We start from the raw sequence: 20,392 nt of genomic DNA on the forward strand, positions 1-20,392 counted from the left end.
TATATAGTTTAAATGAGCATATAATGACATGAGTGCCATGTCTATATACATTTGACACGTTTATTATCTTCTTACTTCCCTGACCTGGGGACCTGATGACCTTTATTCTTCTCTCTCTCTCGCGCGCGCTCTCTCTCTCTCGCTCTCTCTCTCTCTCGCGCTCTCTCTCTCTCTGCAATGTCTAATGACATGCGCATTCTCGAGAACGTTTTGAAGTTGTGTTTGACTTGACGTGAAGCTGCTAGACCTCGGAAGATAATGCGCATGGTAACCCGTCGTGCAATTTCGTACTTAAGAGCATGAATCCTACCTTTCATAGAAATGAAACACTCGCTTCGCGTCAGTGGAAAGTGGTCGCTTAAATATGAGCAGGGGTTTCTTTCATAAGATTTGAACTGAGGCGCGTCTGCATTAGCGCGTGCCTGTCTCGTCCGTCTCCATGGTTCTTTTTGCGCGTTCCCCCGGGCCCCGCCTATTTACATCCGTTGCGCGTCTTTATCACCTTGCTTTTTAAAATATTTTTTTACTCAGTAACGGATATGATTTAAAATGTAGCGAAGTACAATACTTTAAATAAAACATACTAAAGTAAAAGTACAGATTTTAAAAACTACTCAATTACAGTAACGTGAGTAAATGTAATTCGTTACTTTCCACCTCTGGAGTCACTGTACCGCTGAAAAACTTGTCAGTATTGCGAATCATTATCCTGCGCGCCGAGACAGGCTCTCGACGAAGATCATGGCTAATGATGTGCCGGGGGTTTCCGCGACATCCACTCGCAATCCAATGGTGATGACCCCATCTTAAGCCTTCTCAAATGAATATCAACAATCCACGATGGCTGCGAAGCGTCAGGCACAACATATGCTGCAGAGACATGCCACAAGTGCTGTTGTGCTCGACTGGCCATTAAGATGTTGTAAACAGACTAAAGCATCGAAAGTGCCATTAGGGATGCTTCCTGTTCACTGTGTGTGAGGGTTTTGAGTTCGCTTTCCTAAAAAAAGAGCCATGATTACCACTGCTCTCATGAGCTGAGTGTCAGGCCTAACAGATGAGAGAGAGAGAGATGTGTGCCAGGCCCAAAATAATGGATAAAGATAATGATGCTATTGGTCTTACTGCCACTTAAGACCCTTTTCTTTCTTTTTGTCCTTTTCGCTGCGTCTATTTGTCAGTCTCTCATTATTTCTACCAGAAAGACTCGAAGATAGATTAAGAATTGATATGAGTTCATTTAACAGTAGTTAGCAACCAAGGCTGGAATGTAACACAGTACAGTTCTTTGGCGTAGGCCCCGACCATAGTTCAAATCCAGGGGTCACGGATTCTTGCGGTTCCAGTCTGAAGATGAAGACAGGCCAGAATCTAATCCCCAAAAATTGATCACGATGATCGGTACCCACCAGTGTTTCTTAGAGGTTCCTGAAACAGAGATAAGACAAATTGTTATCTACTGACATTGACGGATGCCGTAAGAGGCCATGGGATTGCTGCTTAGGCCGTAGAAGGCAGCAATATGCCAGAGAGAGATAGGCTGGAGAGATAGGCTGAGAGATAGCCCGCGTAGGCTTTAGAAGGCAACAATATGCCTAGTGGGAAGAGCCGCGTAGGCTTTAGAAGGCAACAATATGCCAGACAGAGATAGGCCGCGTAGGCCATAGAAAGCAACGATATGCCTAGTGAGAAAAGGCCGCGTAGGCCTTTGGAAGGCAACGATATGCCAGAGAAATAGCCGCGTAGGCCATAGAAGGCAACGATATGCCAGATAGAGATAGGCCGCGTAGGCCATAGAAGGCAACGATATGCCAGATAGAGATAGGCCGCGTAGGCCATCAAAGGCAACGATATGCCAGATAGAGATAGGCCGCGTAGGCCATAGAAGGCAACGATATGCCAGATAGAGATAGGCCGCCTAGGCCATAAAAGGCAACGATATGCCGAGTGGGAAAGGCCGCATAGGCCATAGAAGGCAACGATATGCCGTGTCGAGAGAGGCTGTGTAGGCCATGAAGGGCAAAGATATGCCAGGGTTAGATAGGCCGTGTAGGCCGTAGAAGGCAACAATATGCCTAGTAGGAAAAGCCAACATTTTAGCTTGCAATAAGATTCACCACCACCAGTATTGACAAAAGATACATACCATTAACATGTCTGTAAATGTTGACCGTGACGTCAGTAGTAGAGGATATCCGTAGAAGGCTGGCACCTTAGGCTTGAGAGCATAGAGGCCGCGCAGGCCGGAAATTAAACCCTTGTTAGGCTTGATAGCAGAGAGGCCGCGTAGGCCGCAGAAGGCAACGTTATGCCAGAGTGAGAATTGATATAAATGGTGCAAAGGCCATGATATAGCATGGTTGAATACGCCACCACCACCAGTAATTGTTTAAGACATACCTTGATTATTGCTTGCCATTATTGAATTGAATGTCATAGTGAATTCCTGCACACGTTGAAATTAGGAGCGCAGCTTCTGATGAAGAGAGACAATTGATGTATGCATGCTTTTATATTGTCATTATAAAAGTAGGGAGAAGATTAGATGGTTACAAACAAATCTGAATGATGCTAAAGATAGCACGGTGTCACTGTCGTGTCTTGTTTCCCCAGTCTTGTACTCTTTATTGAAGTTCTGTAATGTCATCCATGTCTGTAGTTCTTGTAGTTCGTTGGTCCTTGTTCTAGATTGTTTCCCAGGTGTGACTTGTTATCTTGTTTACCCACATGAATATATACAGTCCTTGTGTTTCAGTTGTCCTTTGTCGAGTATAGTTTGCTGTCATCACTTTTAAGTCCTGTATTCTGGTCTTCATTCTGGTTCTGCTTTGTGCACTTTTGGGTTTTAAGAAATAACCATTGCATTTGGATCCGTTGCCTTGTCTTGCCTGCTTCGCCATGACACACAGATGATTATAAAATTCTCCATTTACAATGTAAATTAAGACCCCCCAAAAACTGAGGAGCGGTAGGTTTGTGCAGTTGATAGATGGACATACTCCGAAAGTAATGCCTTCTAGATGAAAGTTTACAGCTTAAACTTTAACTAACCATAATAGCATGATTAAACGTGACAGGTTTGTGCTAACAGTCTTACATGATATGCACTTAAGAAGTTCTGAATTATTTGTTAAATGAAGATCCTCCGCCACACTGTCATTCCAGAAACGATCGATGTCCGCACCACACATGACCGCGGACATGAAACGTGACAACCTGCGTGCACGCCGCAAGTGCGCACGGCCCAATACTAACGAAAGCTTATTTCTTGTACATGTAGCAATAATGCATGTTCAAATCCTTGCAGCGTTTGCAATTAGAGTTCCTGGAAGTAGATAAAAAGCCCTGATGGTATTGCAGGCACTGAAAATAAAGCACTTATAGAACTGCATGCCCATAGTCTGTGTAAAAACATGTATATAGTTTTAAAATAGCTTGCCTCATGTATGAATCCGGTCCGTGCTGTTATAATGGTTTAAATCCTAGCAGCCGGTGTAATGTGGTTATATGGAAAGTTGATGCATGTTTCGCTATTTTCTTGAGGATGCAGAGCAAGTGGATTGTACGCATCTAATTCCAGACAAAGTTCCTTGTAAAGTTATCATTTAGAATCATAACTGCATGATTTTTGGCTTTCCCAGACGAAAGATTTCCATCGTGAAACAGTCATCATGATTTCTATGATCGTGGCTCTTCGTTGGTGGTACAGTGTCGTACGGTGGGAGAAGTTCAAAGACTGACGTTTTCCTGGTCTTGCGTCCAAGATAGCCTACAAGTTTTCTGACAGTGTCAGAAATTCAGCATGATCACCGTACAAAGCGTTTGCTGCTACAAACTTGGAGTGCAAAAATCCTGTGGTGTATTCCAGGCTTTAAACAGAACATAGAATTCAATTAGAAACAAGTTATTTCAGATGCATTCCAATTCTTCAGTCATGTTGGAATTCATTAAAACAGCATATGACGATTATTATTGAATAGTTGGAACACATAAGATAATCGAACACCACTATATTCGACATAACACCACTCGGAGAAATATTTAGACATTATTTCCATTGTGTTCCATGTTAAAACAAGAAGGAAATGTGTTTGTATTCTGTGGTTATATCTGGTGCAGCACCATTTCGGGTGAAACATACGTTGCCCACGTTCAACAGCACTTAAAATTTGAATTACGTGCTGTGATTTAAAAGCTAGCAGTCACATTACATCTTCAAACCAGTGTCCAGACATCCGCTGTAGCCTACCCATGCGCATGCTCTGGGTGCCTGCGTTGCAAACAAGCACAATGCGCTTAAATGGTTTAAACTGACGCAACCTGTCGTGTTCTTAAAGAGGCAAGGCGCGCGTTTTTCGACTTTATAAGTGAGGTCTACTGCATAACAAACAAACTCAACATGAGGGTGTACAGGCTCAACTTTTGTTGAGACATCCGCAGAACGCACACCGACCAAAACAACGGCAAGTCCTCAGGAATAATGCAGCCTTCACATGCTATCGTAATTATGGTAAATACCAAAATCCCACTTGGAAAATGCACATGAACACCCCTCATGTGTTATTTTCCACTGGGCAACTCATTAAATATTTTGATGCCCGAGTAGCTGAGATGAGATTACCTTTAACCTTTCCAAAATGCCGGAGAGCAGCAGAACGTAATGGTAATGGTATTATTTACCGTTTCAGTTTCAATAAATCATCTTCTTGCTGTAGCAGATGAACTAAGCAATCTAAAATTGTGTTACCAATATGACGGTCCGGATGTCCATCTTTCATTTTCCTAATGACAACAAAAGCAATGGTAAATACCAGTTCACAAATGGAAAATGCACTTGAACGCAGCCAACTGGTAAATTCTAGTTCACAAATGGAAAAGGCACTTGAACACAACACGCTGGTAAATACCAGTTTACAAATAGAAAAAATTCATCTTTCCCCTAGCACGTGAAGGCAGCATAACACAATACACCTTTAATTGTATTAAATACACCACACAACCTCAGCTCCGTCTCCATGCCGTGCTGTAAGACATGGTCATTGCCATCTCTCGGTTGTAAAAGCATGTAATGTGCAATATCAGCCAATCCAGTATAATGAATAAGAGAGCTTACCTTAGGAGAAGATAATCCAGATAAATAGATGGCATGTTCAACGCGACCGAGCTCGGATTTGACCGAGATCTGGAATAAAGTCTCATTTGAGAAGTACAATTATAAGTTGATGCGTTTTCGTACTTTATGCATGTACATAAATAACTGCATATCTTAAAGCGCAAAGCTTTAGATAGAAACATTTATGCTGAACCCCGTGCTCAATAAAATTGACAATATGCATTACTGTTGCCATTCGACCACACACACTTACGATTTGCTCAGCAGCAAAAATGTGGGCTTGAAAACTTTAAGCTGTATGACCAGGATTTATTCTCCAATGATATATTAATGGTGTGTCCTACCGTAAGATTTAAAGTTCGTAAAATAGCGTATTCCCGTATCCTTACAGTCTGTAATTAGGTCGGGTGGGTGAAGATCTAACGTAAATGTTTGCCGTTGAGCTGTACAGTTTGCATGAATAACTGTTAGGCATTAAGCAACTTGCCTTATAGTACCGTAGCAGGTATATGACGTTGCAAGAACCTGTTACATGAATAAATGGTACCTTATATTATTTATTTTTTAGAGAAGAAAGGGACAGTTCAGATGAAGCTCGTATACTTTGCGCATTCCTTATTCCAATGAACACACGAGCATTAGACCGCGTCATTCTCCTCTTTGCAGCATATCATGCATTCATTCACGCCGTATTTAATGTGCGATCGAAAATTAAACAAATTTCCGCGAGCAATAGCGGTTCATCCAAGTCGATTCAATGTCTTTGCTTAACAAAACATTCGCGTACGGCTTAAAACCAATAATAAGCGGAGCATTTCGTATTGTAGATGGAAGACAAAGATCCTGTGATGAGGAAGATATCAAGCTTCGGCATTCTTCCAAACCCGTGCAGGTGCAGCGCTTCGCCAATCAATGATGATTACTGACATCTGCTGCGGGCGTTCAGAGTGTGCGACAGTCAATATTATGGTTACACTTTACAGATAATCCAAATGTTCTTGCACTGTTCATAAAAAGAAACGGCCTGTGTTACTGCAGGGTTACACACTTAAGGAAGCTTGCAGACTTCCCTTTTTAAGTCTTTAACCTTCTGTGAGAGCTCCTCGCGATGGTGCAGGTGAAACGAAACGAGATGAGAAAATCCCAGGAAAACAGTTCGAATGCCCGATAAAATCACTCATCATTTGAATCGGCGTGTTTACAGGTAACAACGCTTTAGTGTACATATGCACTGAACATCGAGCGTGTAAATGCTGGCATCAGTATCTGCGAACGCAAAGACAAGTGAGTACGAGGCTTATATACAATCAGAATCAGGAGTGATTGATTGCGCCTTGTGAAATGAATGACGTAACATTCAAGTTTCCTGGTAGAACTTACGCTACGCTACGCTAAGCTAACATTTCTTGCTTTCTCCCCTTCTGCATACAGTAGTTCATACTTCTGAGCACAAAGGTAGATATGTGAGCTATGTGTTAATTGGTCACTGCGATATTTTATCTTTTGAATTGCTCTATTGTGCCATCTCTTCCTGTTCATCAAAATGCATTTATAAATGATTCATTTAAATTAATGAGAGGTATCCATTAAAACTCTCTCTCTCTCTCTCTCTCTCTCTCTCTCTCTCTCTCTCTCTCTCTCTCTCTCTCTCTCTCTCTCTCTCTCACTCACTTCCGGTGTGTGCTGTGAGCGTTTGGGGTGTTGGTGAGGGTTTCACGGAGGGGGAGTTTTTGTTTTCGGTTTCTTTCTGTTTTTCTTCTTTGAAAATTGGATAAAATAAAAGGAATTGAGACATATATTTTTTGGTAGTGTTCACTGAGGCGCCGGAATGGCGTCTTTTCCGACGGGTGGGGAGCCACCTGTTTCGCGGCGGCACGGCGTCCGATGCGTACCTGCTCAGGGCTAGTGGTGTAACTGCCGCTAAGGTAAACAATACAACCGTGCATTGATACTGTGGATCATGCAATATTGAAAGAAAGACTTCTCAATTGTGGGTTATCAGAACAAACAGTTTGCTGGTTTAATAATTATTTATCAGGTAGATCTCAGTGCGTAAAGGCAGATGGCTTCATTTCCAGCCCTCTTAGTATATCCAAGGGATCAGTGCTGGGACCACTTTTATTTATATTATATATCAACAGTCTTGATCAAAATGTTTCAAATGCGAATTTCCATTTCTATGCCGATGATACTGTGATTTACTGCTCTGCACCAACTCCTAATCAAGCTCTTTGTCAGTTACAACTTGCTTTTGATACTGTACAACGTACCTTGTTGGATTTAAAACTAGTCCTGAATGACGACAAAACAAACTTATGTTGTTTTCCAGTGCAAAATCAAAGTTACGTAACCTTCAACCCATCACTACTTCTCAGGGCTTCGAAATTGAGTTAGTATCTCAATATAAGTATTTAGGTATCATAATTGATGACTCACTCTCATTTAAACCTCATATTCAGCAGCTGGTAAAAAAATTAAAATTGAAACTGGGTTTTTATTTTAGAAACAAGTCGTGTTTTTCTTTTGAGGCCAAAAGGAGACTTGTTGCTGCCACCTTCTTGTCAGTGCTAGACTATGGCGATATTATATACATGCATGCGTCCATAACAAGTTTGAAATTGTTGGATACTGTTTATCATGGAGCTCTTAGGTTCATCACGAATTTTAAAGCACTTACTCATCACTGTTCTTTGTATGAGAGGGTTGGTTGGTCTGCATTGTCTACACGTAGACTTACTCATTGGTTCATTTTATCTATAAAGCTATTCTCGGTCTGCTTCCTCCATACCTTCAATCTTACATTAAAAAGAAAGGTACAGGATATTGTCTTCGTTCTGAGGACTTACTAGTTTTATCTGTCCCTCAAGTTCGGACTGAATTGGGAAAAGGGGCTTTTAAGTATGCGGCCCCCTGTGCTTGGAATCAGCTGCAAACAGTTTTGAATCTTAAGGAGCCAGTTTCTTTAGGTGTTTTTAAACTACTTTTAAATGACTTGGAGGCTACTCAAAATGGATGTAAATGCTTTGATTGATTATTGGAATGATCCTTGCTGTTGTTTATCGCATTAGATAATGTATATATGAAACTTTGGATATTTTATAACCTTGTAATTTACTATTTATTGTATTATGTTTTATGTTACATGTTTCATGTTGTTATGTCTGTAACCTTAATGAATTTGTGATGCTGCATGTCTTGGCCAGAACCCTCTTGGAAAAGAGATTTTTAATCTCAATGAGTTTTCTTTCTGGTTAAATAAAGGTAATAATAATAATAACCCTGTAGAGGAGAGTATTGTTGAAAGAAATGAATCACCTGAAAGTGCAGAAATAAATCTAAATGAAAGAACGGTAAATGTAACACAGGAGTATGAGGTCTTGGAGCATAGTACAAATACAATGGTAGAGAAAGAAAGTGAAAATGCTGAAGAGATTGCTATTGAAAATACTGAAAACTCAAATGATGTTGAAAACTGTGAGGATGATGGAATGAAGGATTGTCTGAGTCATTGTCTGAGTCATCTGAATTTTCTGAGGTTGATTTACAGAGTAGAGATGATACATACTCCGTGCAAGAGATTAATGATTTTTTGGATCTGACGTTTGGAAATACAGTTGAAGTAAAGGATTTTTTCCCGGATATAGACAAATTCATATGGTCAGTGGTGTCAATGCAGAAAGTTGTTAGCTATGAGGCCTTATGTAAAAAGAAGAGGTTTAGGTTGAAGAAGATTCTTGCTAAATTGCGGAAAGAAAAAAGAGCTTTGAAAAAATAGTATGCTTAATACACAGGGTAATCTTTATACTTATTTCATGTATCTGTTCTTTCTTTATTTCTATCTCTATATGGAATTTTTAAAATTTGGTTCCTTAAATATAAATGGGGGCAGAGATAGAAATAAATTAGCTATGATTTCAGAGTTTGTTAAACAAGTTGACATAGTTTTTTTTTTTACAAGAAACGCATACAAGCAATGATAATGAGACTCAGTGGGGCATGTGGTGGGAAGGGAAATATTCTCTTAGCCATGGAACCAACATAAGTGCTGGGGTAGCTATTCTTTTCTCCAAAAAATTAAATGTAAATATATTATCAGTAGAGGAAATTGTAAAAGGAAGAGACAATATTTGTTTTAATTAATGTATATGCTCCTAATAATGGACATGAGCGTGTGGTGTTTTTTATGGATTTGAGATCAGCCATTCAAAATATTGATGATACTGTGTGCATGATAATTGGGGGTGATTGGAATTGCACAACCAATTTTAAAGTTGATAGGAATGGAGAGGAACCACATAATCAGTCAAGCATGCAATTGTTAAAAATTATAAATGAGTTTGATCTAATAGACTTGTGGAGAAGTAGAAATATAGGAGTTAGACAATATACATGGGTAAAGATATTGAATAATCAAATAAGTGGTGCTCGGCTTGATAGATTTTACTTAGGGAAGATTTGGAATAATAAGGTCATGAATGTTTCCACATTGCCTAGTGGCTTTTCTGATCACCTTTTATTTTAATTTAAAAAAATTGGTTAAACCTTGTTATTTTTGGCATTTTAATGTCAAATTGTTACATGATATTAGTTTTTGTGAAAAGTTTAAGATTTTTTGGGATAAGTGGAGACTGAAGAAAGATACTTTTGAAAATCTTGGTCAATGGTGGGAAGTAGGTAAAGCAAATATTAGAATTTTTTGTCAAGATTATACTTCACATGCTACAGCATTGATGAAAATAACAATCAAAGGTTTACAAAGAGACATTTTATTTTTGGAAAAGGACGTTTTAAATAATAATGGATTTGTGAATGATGATGGGTTAAATAAGAAAAAAGAAGAACTTGGGTCTTTTTTACATGAAAAAGTTAAAAGAGCACTTATAAGATCAAGAATTTGCTCAATAAAAGATATGGATGCTCCTATAGTGCATTTTTTTTAATCTGGAAAAGAAAAGTTTTTTACAAAAACAGTTGTGCCATATAAGACATCCTAATGGAACTATTACCTCTGACCCTATGGAAATGAGAAAAATTACAGTGGATTTTTATTCTAAATTATATCGTGCAAAGGTTTGTGATCCTGGAAGTATTGCTGACTTGCTCTGTGATTTGCCTCAGTTGAAAGATGAACAAAGAAAGTCACTGGATAATCAAATAACTTTACAAGAGCTTACTGGTGCAATGAGGCAATTATCTCCTGGACGATCCCCAGGAGTGGATGGTATACCGGTGGAGTTTTATCAGACTTTTTGGGAATTACTTGGACAAGATTTAAATGAGCTGCTGATAGACTGTATCAAAACGAAGACTTTACCTACAAGTTGTTGCAGAGCAGTTCTATCCTTAATCCCCAAAAAAGGAGACTTGGGACTTCAAAAGAACTGGAGACCCGTGTCATTATTATGCTTGGATTACAAAATTTTTTCGAAGGCGTTAGCAAATAGACTTAAAAAACATCTGCAAGTATTAGTTCACAGAGACCAGTCCTATTGTATACCAGATAGATCAATTGTGGATAATTTATTTTTATTGCGTGATGTGATTGATTTTAATCAAAGGGACAGTTTAAATTTGGGGGTTCTTTCGCTTGATCAAGAGAAAGCCTTTGATCAAGTTGATCATAAATATCTTTTCACCGTATTGGAACAATTTGGGTTTGGTGATAACTTTACATCTTATATGAAATTGTTGTATTCTGATGCTTTTGTAATGGTTAAAGTTGGAGGTGGATTGAGCACACCTATAAAAATGTCCAGGGGTATTCGACAAGGTTGTCCACTCTCTGGACAGTTATATAGTTTGGCAATTGAACCATTTTTGTGTAGATTAAGGAAAGAATTAACTGGAATTTCAATTCCAGATTCAAGGAGTACATGTAAAATATCCTTGTCTGCATATGCGGATGATGTCACCATGTTTATAATAGGTCAAAATGATGTGGAAGTTTTAACGGGAATCATTGAAAAATACGAAAATGCATTTTCAGCTAAAGTGAATTGGGAGAAAAGTGAGGGATACATCATTGGTAAATGGGAAGAAGCAGGACCTCCAAAACTACCATGTGGTTTACTTTGGGGTAGAGAGGGGATAAAAACATTAGGTATTTTTTAGGGAATGAATATTTTCAGATGAGAAACTGGGAGGGATTGCTGGAGAAAGTGATAGCCCGATTGAAATACTGTTTTGTTGGCAATAAATGGAATTGGCTATTACCACAATTGTCGTACAGAGGTCGGGTCTTGGTCATTAACAATCTGGCGGCCTCTACAATGTGGCATAAAATGACTGTTTTGGAGCCCCCAGTGGAGTTGGTTGGTAAAATACAAAGGACATTTGTCAATTTTTTTGGAGTGGGGCACATTGGATCCATGCTGCAGCACTTTATTTATCTGTCCATGAACGGGGACAAGGGCTGGTGAATATGAGAAGTCGGTTGATGTCTTACAGGATACAAGCAGCACAAAGACTTTTATATCACAAAGACTTGGCTTGGACTCATATTGCAATTTTAATTTTGAGAAAGTAGAAAGTAGGAAAGAAAGTAGGAGGGCTTGGTTTGGACAAACATTTGTTTATAATGGACTTGGAAAAAGTGAGCCTGTCAGAGATCACACCTTTTTATAAATCAATGCTCCAGTCTTGGAAGACGGTTTTTAAGGTGGATCGGAGTAGTGATGACACGGGACACTGGATTCTGGAAGAACCTTTATTTTTCAATCCTATGATCCAAACAAGGCTTTTCTCTTCAGTAAGTGTGTCTGCAGTTTTGAAGCGGCATGGGGTTGTTAAAATTAGACACCTCTTGGACGATGATGGGTGGAAGCTGGTGGAAATTCTAAAAGAAGTGACAGGATTGAAATCTGAACGTCTTGTATTAAAACTCACAGAGGAGATTTGGAATGTATTACCAAGTGGGCACAGAGAGTACATTGAGCGTGGTCGTTTGATGGACTTAAGAGATACAGAAGAAGAATTTCCAATAATCAGAGTGTGACCAGTTATATTGGAGGAGAGAGTGGATGTGAATATGGAATCCATTTTGTCTTTTGATACACCTCAGCTGGACTGTTTTGAATTAGTGTCAAAGAAAGCAATGTACTATTCTTCAGTAAAAGTCACAAATCAAGTTTTTCTCAGGAGGATAAAAGCTTCAAAGTGGCCAGGTTTGTTGGGATCAGACTTCCTCGTTAGGGACAGGTGGAGAGCCCTGTATAAGCCTCCCATAGAGAAAAGTACTGCTGATCTACAGTGGAGGGTTATTCACGGGGCGATAGCTACGGACAGACATGTGGCGCACTTGAATCCAGCTGTGGGTGGTGAATATAGATTTTGCGGGGAACAAGAAGACTTAGAACATCTATTTTTGAAATGTGGAAGATTACAAGGTCTTTTTGAATTTCTTAAAGATTTGTTTATGGATTTTGATGAGGAATTCTCAGATAAAGTATTTATTGGGGGAGTTAAGTATAGGTATTCAATAGGGATGCATATCAATTAATCGCGATTAATCTATAGCAGAATAAAAGTTTTTGTTTACATCATATATGTGTGTGTACTGTGTATAATAACTTTGTATAGTTAAATGCACACACATGCATGTATATATTTAAGCAATTTTTACATGTGTATATACATTTGTATATTTATGTATAATTTATATTATATATAAATATAAATACTTAATATATAAATATATTTTTTTCTTAAAATTATACATGCATGTGTGCATATTTATATATACATAATTATTATACACAGTGCACACACATATATGATGTGAACAGGAACTTTTGTTCTGCTATGGATTGGTCGCGATTGATTGATATGCATCCCTATTATTCAATGAGAAGAATGAAATGCTTATTAAATTATTTGTTGGGCACAGCAAAATTAGCAATATGGAAAACGAGGAAAAATAAAGGGAATCAACTTGGGACTATTGATGTGGAAATGATGTTTAGAAAACTAATGGGTGGAAGAATCAAAATTGAATTTGCTTACTATAAACTGGTGTATAATGAAATGCTGTTTTATGATATATGGTGTTTTAAAGATATTTTATGTGTGTTATTTGAGGGTCAGTTGATATTGAATATATAATTATTTTTATTATTTTCTATTGTGAGTCTGTATGATTTATAAATGAAGAGGAATAAAAGTTGGTTAATCCTCTCTCTCTCTCTCTCTCTCTCTCTCTCTCTCTCTCTCTCTCTCTCTCTCTCTCTCTCTCTCTCTCTCTCTCTCTCTCTCTCTCTCTCTCTCTCTCTCTCTCAGCCTCTCTCTCAGCTCAGGAACAGGCTGTGGAGTCTGAGAACGTGACAGTGTTTGAGGGGGGAACGGCACAGATCACGTGTCGTCTTCAGAACTATGATGGTTCAATCGTGGTCATTCAAAATCCACGCAGGCAGACGCTGTTCTTCAATGGAACGCGAGGTGAGACTGTGAGCTGCAATGTCAACCGACTCAATCACCACCAAGTCTATTTGAATGCTTTAATCTCTGAATAGATCTTATCCCTGATGTTTTTATAGAAAGTAAATTTATTGTGCCTACTTCAATGATTTTAGTTTAGCTTGAAGATTGATTGTTATGGGATAAACGGATTTAATTAGTCAGATAGTTTTAATAGAAGAATATACACAACAAAGTAATGGAAAACAACAGCAATGAGTCGTTTAAATTGATTTTGTACGAATGTATCTGCTACTTATAAAACAAAACAAGCAGTACAAAGACGATGAGATTTAGCAAATGAGGAAAGTTTTAGGTGACATGATACAACAACTTCCTAATCATGTCATTAATAACACTAACAATCTTCATTTAATTATATAATGCTAAACAGATCATTAGTCAATCTCAGTTATCATAAATCACAAACTTTTTATATGTTAGAATATATGAAGAGCTCAGATGCAAAAGCAGCTAAACGCCACATGGTCAAAAATAAGAAGTGATATTAACCTGCTCTCTGCACATATCATATACTTTCGCTTCAAATCTGCTTAATCCTGGCCTCGTCCATTTAGAAATACTGTTTTGTTGGCAAAATCCATTAAACACCACATTGATTCACGGAAAACATTGATTTAATATGAAATGGCCGAAAATAGTGAAGCGTGACTGGAGACTTGGAGATTTTTGGAGATCATGTACTTAGAGGGTTTTGCAGCAAAAGACATCCCCTCCAGATAAACGTGATTTTGCGATCGCATAATTCAATACATAATCAGCCAAAGTCTGTATATTTATACGGGGGCCGCATTTTTGCAGATACGCTGCAGTTCGCTGCATAAATTACAGATTTCCGCACGCAAAATATGCGGGGCTTGCGTGATTTCATAATCACCACATTTTTGTAGCAAAAAGTAACATACATCTTAGCAGAAAGTTGAAAAATGTTGCATTTACTTCACACAAGCGCAGCCATTTCCCCTGTTGCCATGGGAACATTATATGATTGGGAACGTGATTATGTGACGTGAACAAGATTGAAAAGCTGCAAACAGTTGTTGCAAGTTCCCGCAGTTGTTGCAAGTTCCCGCAGTTGTTGCAAGTTCCCGCAGTTGTTGCAAGTTCCCGCAGTTGTTGCAATTTCATCGTATAAAATTGCATAAATATCCCGCATATTCCATCGCATTTTTTAAGAAAACGTGCTGCAAGATCAAGGATTTTTGCCCACAACAATCACAAAAAAACTCACTGAGGACTGAAAAGAGTCAAATTGTTAAATACCAATAAAATGACTGAAGTGACATTTGTGAAAATAAGGCATTTCAATTACTGACTAATAACCTTTTCATTGCCCTTAAAATAAAAATATAAAGGGCTCATTGTAGTTGTGTGTACGTCCTACGGCATAGCCGCCATGGCGTAGGATACGCATCGGTTTTCATATACAGGCTACTTCTGCGTCGTCGTCCGCGGTAACATGCAAACACACATGCAGACCGCTGGTAGGCAGTAACCACGTATGTAACCATAGTAACAGCGCAATCGTCAATGAAAAAGCAGCTTGGCAAGTTTAACCCACAAACGAAGAAGAAACAGCAACTTGTTGTGTATGTTTTAAGAAGACCAGCAGTGATGGAAATAAATAAACTTTTTGTCAGGCAGAGATCCCAAAGCAGATTAACAGAATATTTATTTAAAGGAAAATAATGAGAGTCAATAAACACAGGGTCCGCTCGCTGGAGGATATCCACTCACGTCCAGGCCGATGCCACGTGAACGGAGGGTGATGGGGAATGAGGAGCACTCTCTAGATCCACGCACGTTCGGGCTCCTGCCCCACGAACGGCGGGTGAAGGGGATGAGGAGCTGCATTGGCCAGATACCACATACGCTAATTAACGGCACACACTCGGGCTCCTACCACTCGAGCGGAGGGAGAAAGGGGTTGAAGAGATCCGGGCTGCGGAGAGAGAGAGAGAGAGAGCGTTAAAGGTGCGGGAGCAAACTGTTTGGACAGCTCCAGCGGGGATGACCCGCTCTGCTGGACAGTGACAGAGCCGCGGAGAGTCTCACTCTAGTTTCAGGAATCACAGTCTCTAATATTGACAGATGGAAACAGTCTCTGAAGTCTTCAGCGAGCAGCGTGATAGATCCTGAGCAGCAGAGAGCACAGATTGTAATTGGGCAAATAAACAAAACAATAAACTGGAAAACTGACACTTCTATGACACGACAAGACAGGAAACTAGCAGAGCTAGTAACGGGCGAGTACATACACAGATGGACTTGCAATGAACACAAAAACACACAGGGATTAAATACTGAACCGAATGGCCATGAAATGAACTGTAAGTGAGTGACGCAGGTGAAACAGATAACACTAATTACACCCGTGACTGAGACGCGCACGTGTGAAACTGTCAACACAAAAACACCAACACAGAGAAACCAAAATATAGCAATCAATAAAACCATCATGACACTTTTGTTGCAGTTTCAATTAAATGACTCCTCAACTTAGCCCATCTTTGTTCTCACCGTCGCGAACGGAAATACCTATGACAGTTTTTTTTTACCTGAGGGGGGGGGGTTCTAGTGGACCAATCATAGCGCTTGCGGTCTTCGTAGAACGTACGTGCTATTAAAAATTTGGCGAGGTGCACGTCAGGCTACGCAGAGGCTACGGATAACCTACGGCATAGACCTTACGCACGCCTATAAATTGGACTAAGGTTAACACCTTAACATAAGAGCCTGATAAAATTGCTCATTTACAAGAAAACATACCAGACACACTCAGAGCATTTTGCATTACATATGACATGACATAATCTTGGTTATTAATGGTTGTCTTGCAGCGCTGGCAAGTGTTAAATATATTAAACACAACTTTGGAGTCTATAGCAGTCTCTTTTCATTCTGTTAAGCTTTTATCATCTGCTGGTGCTATCAGTCTTTCTCAAATCCTTTTTAACTGATTACACCTTATTCCTATTCCTTTTTAAAGTCGCTTTCATGTAATAACATCTGTTTTTTTTACCTTCAAGCCATCACTATTGCTCAAATTTGAAATGCCTCTAAGTGATGACTCTCTGTCGGTCTCATTTTACACAACCCACAATGTTTTCATCCATCTCTTTGTAACCCTTGACTCAAGGGAGAACTCAGAAAGCATACGTAATTTAGCAAAATACAAAATGGAGAAAGAATAATAAACGATACAAAAGCTGAAATCTAAAATAGTATCCGTGATCTCTGCCGTTGTGCGCGAACATAATTGAGCCATTTTGTAAATGCTAAATCACCCCTCTTCTGAAGCATTTACTTCACTATATCCAGACATGCTTTTTGCTAATAATCGTTGTGCTTTTAATACATGTGGATTCTGCCCTGTGGCCGTGATGGCTCCCAGCTGATCTTGTGTGCTCTGGTCTGAATGCATAGCAAAACACTGAATTAAATTCTCATCTTGATAACTAATGAATCTCGATAACAGTCTTTTAGTGGGCGGCAGGGTGTAAATATCCCTTGGTGGTCACGGACACAATAGCCTATCCGTGTGCGTCCTTTCTGTAAGATTCATTCAGACTGGCTGGATCTTTGTGGTATGTAAATGAGCCGTGACTAAAGGTGACCCTACTGAAAAATCCAGCTAAGACCAGCATAAGCTGGTGAGCTGGTTTTGGCTGGTCCCCAGCATGGTTTTAGCTGGTTTTGCTGGTGTAGGAAGCTGGTTTTGCTGGTGTAGCAAGCTGGTCTAGCTGTGTTTTGGTCACATTTTAAGCTGGTCTAGCTGGACTTAGCTGGTCATGCTGGAATACCAGCTAGCCCACCAGCATGACCAGCTTTGTCAGGCTGGGAGGTCCAGCATAAACCACCTTAAACCAGCTACAACCAGCTAAAACCAGCTACCAGCTTATGCTGGTTTTAGCTGGATTTTTCAGTAGGGGACACCGGTATGGACAATGCATTGACATTTCCCTGCCTTTTAGCACAGGCAAAGGTATTTATCTTCTTCAGCGTGAGTCTTTTTATTCCTGGCGAATGAAACAGGGATAGAGTGAGTCGATACACATGTCATGGGAGAGCATTCAATTTGTTACTCACAATTTTACAGTACATAGTCAGTAAATTCTCACTTACTTATTCTATCACTTATTAACATGGGAACATCTGTGCATTTCTCCAAACAAGTTTGGCTTTATCCAAATTATTAAAAATGAAACAAGCTGATCTTTACACACACATATTAATGTTCTAACACATTATTAAAGTACATTTTCAGTATAGGTTTCCTTTAACCGGGTAACAAAACAATTAACAATTTAAATCCAATGTATGTGCGTTCGTTTATTTGTTCTTCCGTGCACTTGGAGGACTTTGCTAATAAATCTTTATGCCGTTAAATGGATTTTGCCAACATACCTGTATTTTTGAATGGCCTGAGGCCATGATTTAAGCAAATTTCAAGCAAAAGCATTTGATGAACGTATAATATGTGCCCGGAGCATTGGGCCATTATCTCATGTTTGTATCTCATTGATTCACAAATCTCCCACTTTTATTCGGTTGTTCACTTATAACTCAGTCACCCTCTCTCTCTTTCTCTCTCTTTCTAACTCACATTTTCCAACTTAAAAGTGAGATAAATGCAGGCAAAGCCCAGGTGTTGAAAAAGCCCTCAGCCCATTGAGAGCAGTAATCATCTTATGGATCCAGTGCATAGTGCTGCTATCTTAGAGTGTGCTGATGGCAAAGGGTCATATCTCCATAGCACAGTCAGCCTCTGACAAACAGCTTTAAAAGGAAGTAGGAGAAAAAGCAGTATTTAGCACCAGTCAATACAAAATGAGTTTGTGTGATTTCTATCCCAAAAAGCCTCGTTCAGCCCCTGCAACTGGCATCATTATTTGTTATTATTATCATTTTCTGAAGATTGATTTTTCTTTCACCTAGGTTTCAAAGCACAAATCATTTTCTCCACTATCTTGTCCTAAATCGCTGTGTTTTCTGCCTACTCTCACCGTTTTTGTGTTGTTCTGTGATAAACAATACTTAAACCCTTCACTTTTTCTGTTTCTTCTCATTTTCATCATCTTTTTGTTCTCTTGAATCATTTTATTCTCCATCGGAGTGAAGCTCAACAGATTTCGGGTTTCTAGGGAATGCACATACTCTTAAAATGTGTAGCTTGAATGCACTGCTGTTTTATTGGAAAATTATACGTTGCATTTTTGCATTATAAAATTTTATTGACTTAAAAGTTAAAGTAGTCCCATCTTAATAAAGTAATAAGCATTAAGCTACACCTACAAGCCTTTAAAAGAACAATACCTCTTATCTGTTTTACTATCAAATGATTTATTTACATATCTTCCATATAAACAATCAGGATCTCAGTGTCAGATTGACACTAAATAAATAAAAAAACGAATTTATGTGACTGTAAACTTAATAGTTTCATTGTTGTAAACAATCCGAACAAACCAATTGATTGAAAGAATTGGCATTCCCAGCACTTTTTAAGAATGCAGGATTTTAAAGGGTGTGCATCTGTATTGTAAATATGGGACATAAAATTTTGACAGTGTGACATAAAAATGTTGTATTTTATCGCACCACAGCGCAACTTGTTACTGGAAATAGCTTGTAGTGAAATGACTTGTAACAGCTACACTATTTTCGAAACAACAAGATACTTTCATGCTCCTTGCATTTTGCAGGTTCCCATCTACCTTTGCTTGTTTTTCCTGATACATGTGTATATATTCATATATACCCTTTCTCTATTTCTGTCTCTCAGTGCTGAAAGACGACCGTTTTCAGATGGTCCTTTTCTCGCCGCAGCTGGTGAGGATTACGTTGACTAATGTTAGTGTATCTGATGAGGGCGGCTATTTCTGCCAGCTCTACACCGATGCCACACACCACCAGGTGGCCACGCTGTCAGTGGTGGTGCTTCCAGAGATCCCCACAGTGGAGGTGAAGACCGAGGCGGTGGAGGGCGGAGAGGTGGAACTCACATGTGTTTCTCCACGGAGCAAACCGCCGGCCACGCTGCGTTGGGTTCGAGACCGCAGAGAGATCCCGGGTGAGTGTTTGGGGTTGGCCTAAACTGCGTGGACGTCAAGTCCCCATTAGGATTGTAAAACCTGAAATGACCAACATACAATGAGGACAGTTTAATACACATATTAAAATGGGTTTTTTGTAAAAAAAGGTTTGTGTTAGTGTTAGTGTTATGTTAAAGGGAGAGTTTTTGGGAAAAAAACTTAGTATTAAACAATTAGTCAATGAACAGTACAATGATAAATATAAAAAAGTGTGAGTGTATGGCCATATGTGAAAGTTTTATAAGGAGTCTCTAATCCTTGAAAACATTTATATAGCCTACTATACATCCATATAACATACGAGCAATATATACTTCATATTTATAAGATCACACATACAAATACTCACAGATTCATTCATTCTGTGCAGAAATAACCATGCAGTGATTGAAATCAAACCTATGCTCCTAATCTTATAATACTTTATCATGGATTTCATAGTCAGGGTCAGAAATATACTTTTGTTTTGTTTTGTTTTGATTTTCTGTCCTCACATGTAATTGTCATAAGTTTTAACTAATCTCTGCCAGAAATTTTCCACTCTAATGATTCATGCCATTCTGTCGAGTTTCAAATGCATCTGTCCATCTGTGTCCCTTGCATGTGTGTGCAGAGAAGGGTTTGTCAAACACACACCCACACACTACTGTGCTAGAATCTGGATCCAGGTGCAGCCCAATCTGTGCTTTCCTTTCTTTTCTGTCAACTTTGC

General features: G+C 39.1%; 1 protein-coding gene across 1 annotated transcript in view; it reads left to right on the top strand.

Annotated features, from left to right (window-relative positions):
• The window catches only part of LOC129447981 (cell adhesion molecule 4-like), a 90,869-nt gene that overhangs the window by 29,011 nt on the left and 41,466 nt on the right, over window positions 1–20,392 (top strand). Inside the window, exons 2-3 of the mRNA XM_055209979.2 lie at window positions 13,388–13,546; window positions 19,371–19,658. Coding sequence (XP_055065954.2) covers window positions 13,388–13,546; window positions 19,371–19,658 — 447 coding nt within the window. The remainder of the gene's footprint in view (window positions 1–13,387; window positions 13,547–19,370; window positions 19,659–20,392) is intronic.

The sequence above is a fragment of the Misgurnus anguillicaudatus genome, chromosome 10 (assembly GCF_027580225.2).
Source record: "Misgurnus anguillicaudatus chromosome 10, ASM2758022v2, whole genome shotgun sequence".
NCBI lineage: Eukaryota > Metazoa > Chordata > Actinopteri > Cypriniformes > Cobitidae > Misgurnus > Misgurnus anguillicaudatus.